At 41.3% G+C, this 6,516-nt stretch overlaps 1 protein-coding gene across 1 annotated transcript; it reads right to left on the reverse strand.

Annotated features, from left to right (window-relative positions):
- Positions 1-619: 619 nt before the first annotated feature.
- Positions 620-6,356, reverse strand: polr3f (polymerase (RNA) III (DNA directed) polypeptide F). The gene is made up of 9 exons (XM_046311768.1): positions 6,158-6,356; positions 5,524-5,641; positions 5,302-5,369; positions 5,130-5,197; positions 4,666-4,778; positions 4,344-4,487; positions 3,862-3,969; positions 3,264-3,455; positions 620-831 (listed from the first exon to the last, which is right to left on the reverse strand). Exons 1-9 carry the CDS (start codon positions 6,211-6,213, stop codon positions 754-756), a joined length of 945 nt encoding a protein of 314 aa, XP_046167724.1. The 5' UTR covers positions 6,214-6,356; the 3' UTR covers positions 620-753.
- Positions 6,357-6,516: the final 160 nt, after the last annotated feature.

Genomic DNA, 6,516 nt, shown 5'->3' on the forward strand with positions numbered 1-6,516 from the left:
TTTAAGAGTTGCCTCGAGTGATCTGTTCTTGCAGACACATTTTGATTGCAAATACATTACACTGACAGCTTTAGTTTGAAGGTGTTTGGCTGAGAGTTTCCGTTTAATGGGGTGGAGACTTTGCTAGTGGCTTTTCTCTTACATCTCTCCTCAGAATCTAATCGAGCATCTGACACAATTACTCAAGATTTTGCAGATAATTACAAGTTTTACCTGCAATTGTGATTTAGTTTGAATGAAATGCCCTATAGTTGCTATATATAGTGTCTACTAAATTACTGACTTGCCCTTTGAAGCTAAGGCTCATCAACATGATTTAGCAATCTGATATCTACATAACTACAATGTAGACAGCTGTATGATTGCTATTGCTACAGGTAATATTCACATTGGCACAAGGTGTTTAAAAACGTGTCTGACAAAATGCTGTGTTATATCATGTGTGCTGAAGAAATTAAACAATTTCTGTTTATTTCCAGAGCAAAAGGAATGCTTTTGCAAAACTTGTCCATCTTCAACACTTTCATGAGTGCTAGATAAATAAAGGTTAAATACAATTTTTTTTTTTAAGAATAGATGAAAATGTAGAGGCATTCCCAAGGAGAGTAGACGTTCTCAGTCAGTCTTAAAATATTTATTAAGCCCTGTATAAATAAAAATATCTTCAGATGCATCAAAGGTTGCTAGAAAAAAAAAAGTATACATGAAACTTTTCCAGAGGGAAAAAAAAAACTAAACATGCCAAGTCACTGATCAAAAGTCCAGCCACTCTGCCATATACACACAGTTAGAGGGGGATATCTCGCCTCCTTCATGACAATCATCAAACACCTAAGAGAAGAAAGAGAGAAATACATTTAGTGGAGATTATGGGCGGCAGGTAGCCTAGTAGAGCGTTGGGCCCGTAAGCGAAAGGTTGTGGGATCGAATCCCCGAGCTGACAAGGTACAAATCTATCATTCTGCCCCTGAACAAGGCAGTTAATCCACTCACTGTTCCCAGATAAGCAGTCATTGCAAATAATATTTTGTTCTTAACTGACTTGCCTAGTTAAATAAACAAAAGTACTCTCCTGCATCACCATACTTACTTTACCTTTTTCTAGCATTTCCTGCTGGCTATCTGGCGACAGGTGAAGTACTTTGAATAGAAATAGTAAAACATTAAGGATCAAAACTCTACAGGTCTGCTTTCTTTCTGCCCAGCCCAAGGTCAAAACATGCCTTTCTAGTGTTTGACGAGTGACTGGGCATGCCGATGTCCACACTAGCATACCACTTACGGCCAAACTATACTTGGCATGTGTGTTTCCGTGTTTTCTACACGTGTCTCTGAAGCTTTCTCAACTGATAAAGTGGCTGGCGCTTTGATTTTGATTTGTGCCTCCGTTTGCTGCTTTTGGTGTAGCAAACTATAAACAACGCTAATGAAGGAAAACGCAACACCAGTGATGTCCTCTACACCAGTGGTCACCAACCTTATCTGAGTCAAGATCACGTTTGCAGTCAAAAAGCAAGCTGAGATCTACTCCTCAGCTGTTTTTTCTTTTTTTTACATTAACCTCACACAAACAGTTTTGTAATAATGAGGTTTGGGCTGTAGGCCTAATACATTATCACAGCATATTGGCTATATGATTGGCCTGCCAATACTGTTAATCAGACTATATTATATTTCAAAACTCGAGCTTTGATGACAAAATAGATCAGTTTGTTTAGCACTTGTGAGGCACAGTGGAACATGAATTGAAATAGTTTCCTTTTTTTTTTTACTGGACTGATGGTACCTGCACCTGATGGTCAACGACATCAAATCACGACGTCAGTGATCTTCAGGTCAAAGTCTGGGCTCAAGAAAGACACCCAAGTCGGAGACTTGGAATTCCGAGTTGGATGACCGTTCAAAACTATTTTTCCCAACCGCCTCTCACGGTCCCTGCTCTCTCCTTCCTTTCCTCCGGTGAAACTGACCAGAGAGAGGGGACACAGTCTTCCACCTGATGGCAAAACTCAAGTTGCACCACATCTGCCTCATGCACAAATGCATGTTGTTCCTATAACCAGAGAAAGTTAAATATTCCCTAATCTTAAAATCGTCACGACGAGCTGTTAATAATAATAAAACACAGGGCTGTCGATACTTGGCTTCTCATTCATTGCAGCTGCAGCCCGAGCGGAAGTACCGAGAAGCGAGTTTTGTAATAGTGTTGAATAAAAACAGTGACAGTGCTGAATATAAACTTAAACATGAACTCCCTCATAAAAACAGCAACTCTTTGCTGAATTCATTGACAGTCTCTCTGTGGTCATGGTTTTAAAAGTGATTCCATTTTACGTAGGCTAGTAGCCTATTAAACTTGGCTGTGGCCAGGGTCATGGAAGCTATAGCCACAGTGATTTGAGCTATCCATTTGGGCAGCACAGTAGGTGCACTCGATTTAGTCACAGATTTGCCAGACCGCCAGGTAGGCGGAGTTTGTCTCATTGGAACACTTTGCTACCCGGTGCACAGGACTTTTGAATCAAGTGCACCTGCCGGCAACAGCTCAACACAATTTTTAAAAAGGAGCGCAAGCCTTTATTGTTCGTTGGCTTTTCTACAGAAATATTTGGCTATCAACTAGGAATGCCGTGAAGATCGACCAGTTGGCGACCACTGGTATACACAGTGTACAAAATATTAGGAACACCTTAATATTGATGCACCCCCCTTGTGCCATCAGAACAGCCTCAATTCATCTGGGCATGGACTCTACAAGCTGTCAAGAGCATTCCACAGAGGACCATGTTGATTACAATGCTTCCCACAGTTGTGTCAAGTTGGCTAGATGTCCTTTGGGTGGTGGACCCTTCTTGATACACACAGGAAACTGTTGAGCGTGTAAAACCTAGCAGCGTTGTAGTTCTTGACACAAACCGGTGCGCCTGGCACTTATTACCATACCCTGTTCAAAGGCACTTAAATATTTTTGTCACCTTCTGAATGGCACACACACAATCCATGTCTCAATTGTCTTAAAGGCTTAAAAATCCTTCTTTAACCTGTCTCCACCCCTTCATTTATATTGATTGAAGTGGATTTAACAAGTCACATCAATAAGGATCATAGCTTTCACCTGGTCAGTCGGTCACAGAAAGAGGTGTTCCTAGTATTTTGTGTACTCAGTGTATATCCCCAATGCAATGTTTAATACCAAGTGATATGCTGGTATGGGTATTGAAACGGAGCCACTTGGCTGCTGTTGCCTGTGAAGGGGGGCTCACCGGACAGAGGCCACAGGGCGCTTTGACCAGGCCCGTGGGCTGGATGATGGGGTTGACCCCTCTGTACAGCTTCATCTGGCCGTCCACACTGCCCACAGTGCCCTCCTTGGCCGCGATGATGGTCATCTCCACCTTGCCGTCGTAGATGAGTGTGTTCAGAATAGTCTCAATGTCTTCCATAGACAGGTCCACCTGTACACAAAGTGCAATATTCAGACTTACAACCTCCATAGGAAATATATAGCAACTGTATGCTAAAAAAGTGAGTTAATACATTTGACCCCCTCACATTGTACCCTTTTCACATTATTTGTACAGTGTACAAACCATACTTTGTTGGCTCTGATATTTTCTTTTTGCATGGACCTTTCCAGACCGTTTCCTGCAACTATGGCAGATTCATAACCAGTCCAGTACAGACAGTACAGCTCTGTTTGGCCAATAGTGTGAAAATAGTACTAAGTATGGACAAATATGCCCGGTCCTGACCAACCAGTGGAGGATTCCACCCTGGTCTTGACAACTTTGGCCGTTACCTGTCAAAACGTGAAAAATTTGCAGTCGAAACCAAACAGAATGTAGCCAGCAGCAGTCTCACCTTGCTGATACCGAGTTCACAAATATACTTCCACACTTCGTGAGAGGTGGCAAAGGAACTGTTTCTTTGCACCATGGGGTTCTGCTTGCTGTCCCTCGCCACCTCGGCCTAGAGGGTGACAAACAAACCAACATGACCGAAGAAATTATGTCTTAGTAAACTCTTGGTTACCAGAGCCTATAACTAGGAGCCAGAGTCATTTCTGGCTTTGTCAACCAGCCCTGCATTTAGAATTGGAAGAATTGTAGGGTGCATTCCAAAACAAATGCAAATGCCCCAGAAGCCGTAAAGTTTTTCTTCATGGCATAATATATTAGATTGAAGCATGGTTCACACTGTTCCCAACGTTGATGTGTTCATATAAAATCAGTGTAATTAGTAGCTTATTTTCAAACATTTACAGTACAGAACACACCCTTTTAATTTCTGTGACTTGGCCATTGTAAGACATTTGTCCCACTCCCATTCAGTGGAGCCCTCACCTTACTCTGAAGGAATTTGAAACACTGCTGATTGAGAACCTCCACAAACTCAGACTCAAAGTCCTGGTCACTGTACCAGGCTCCCCCAGTCACCGAGCGGTCTGGCTGCAGGTTGTATAGCATGTAAACCTTCTTTTTTGACGCCTGGACAAACAACAACAATAACTCATTATAAGTGAGACTAAACAGTTATATAGAGTTTGGATAGCATGTCTGCTGATGCATTCATATTATTAAGTGGTGCTTTTCTTGATTCAATTATTTTTCGCTGGTTTTTAAAACGTGCATTTTAGAATATTTTAGTGTTTGAAGCTCGACTCACAGCCACTGATTTCACAGCCTTGATTAGCTTTTTGCTCTCTAGGTTCTTGAGGATCTTGTTGATCTCTGTCAGAGGAAGGTTGCTCTTATATCTAATGTCCCTGCTCCAGATCCCTGTGTAAAAGCAAGAGAACAGTTCATAAATATACAAATGGAAAGAACATTTCACAAAGAAATACACTAACGGAGAATAATGTGGTTGTGGATACTGTGAAGTGTCAAGTGGGAACTGGGTGAGTTGGCCAGGTTTGAATGGACTTGATGGTCCCATCCAAAGACAACACCCATCCCTTACCCCATAGCACTTGGGTAGATCTGAGAGGATTGGATAGATGTAAACAATATGGGGAAAATATCACCTAGCCTAGCTTATACCTATCCAATTCCGTCTGATCTACCCAAGTAGGCTACCTAAGGGGACAGGGGCTATGGGTTGTCTGGACAGGACACCTCTGAAATTCCAACCTTTGTTTCCTGCATCCTCAATGACCTGATACACCAGCTTCTCTTGATTGTCGGAGCCTTTCATTTTGCTTTGGGACATAATAAAAACACAGTCACCAATCATCCAAAAATAAGAGTCCTTCCTAAAGGCTTCCTTAAAAAAACATTGTTAAATGACGATGCTGACATTTACCTTGCTGTCTGGGCATCCTTCATGCGGTATAGAAGTCCTGAGCTGTTTCGTAGAAGGTCCAACTGACCCTGTGTGCACAAAATCAAACTGGTTAACAATATTCTTATCCTCAGCATTGCGCTATCAACCAGAACTATTGAGCCTATTGACATGACAATTCCATAAGGAGTCGTTAAGAGAGCAGAAACGGACTGGCACCACGGCTACACCTGTGCCACTTACCAATGACAGTAGTCTGTTGATGGCCATGGCTCTCTGTTGAGCCTCCAAATGAGGCATGTCATTCTGGATCACCTGGTCTGTTATTCCATGAGGGAACTGTTGACAGAGTGCCTTTATCCTTTATAATAGAGAACATTAACGTTAGTTAGGAACCTAGGTAGTCGGGACATCAGATTTACTATAAATTCAACAATAAAAGTCTTACTGATTACTCAGAAATAATGATTGACCAATTTGTAAGTCGCTCTGGATAAGAGCGTCTGCTAAATGACTTAAATGTAAATGTAAATGTAAACGTAGCTAGATAGCTAGTAGATTACGAGCATTACAGTAGCTAGCTCATCTATTATACAGTAGTTAGCTAGCTAGCTAGCTACATGAATCAAACCGTCATTGTCAAACTTGTGGGTCTAGTTTAGGATTGAAAACATGGCTGAATTAATTGAAACGCCTTAATTTTCAGCTTTGTTAAGTTGTATAAGGCATATTTAAAAGTAGCTAATGTTAAGTCCCTTGGTCTAAGTCTTGCTAGCTACTATAGTTGGTCAAATGTAGCCCATTTGAGCAAGTGAAAATAGACAGCTAACTAGGTTGCGAGCTAGCCTATGCTAGGACCTTCTTGACAGCGACAAACCTGTTTTCAATGTCTACGGGATCTGAAGATTCTTTCTTTACTTTCACATCCGCCATCGTGGAGAATTGTAAAATATTGTATGTATGTTTGTTTGTTTAGTTAGGTAGGTAGGTAGGTAGGTAGCTAGCTAGCTAGCTAGCAATGCAATTAATCAACATTTGAACATGCGACTTTGGGTCCAAGTCGCATTTGGTTCGCTATATAGAAGGTCGGAAATTGCCTGTAGAAAATACTTTTCACTGTAGTTAAATTAATTTAGAATTAAATTTATTTCTTCCGCCTATTGTCATCGGTATTTTTGTATTTGGTGAGTGATAGTAAAGCAGTCGGTGCATTTTGTAACAATAACAAAGATGCTT

Source organism: Oncorhynchus gorbuscha, linkage group LG18, assembly GCF_021184085.1.
Source record: "Oncorhynchus gorbuscha isolate QuinsamMale2020 ecotype Even-year linkage group LG18, OgorEven_v1.0, whole genome shotgun sequence".
Lineage (NCBI taxonomy): Eukaryota > Metazoa > Chordata > Actinopteri > Salmoniformes > Salmonidae > Oncorhynchus > Oncorhynchus gorbuscha.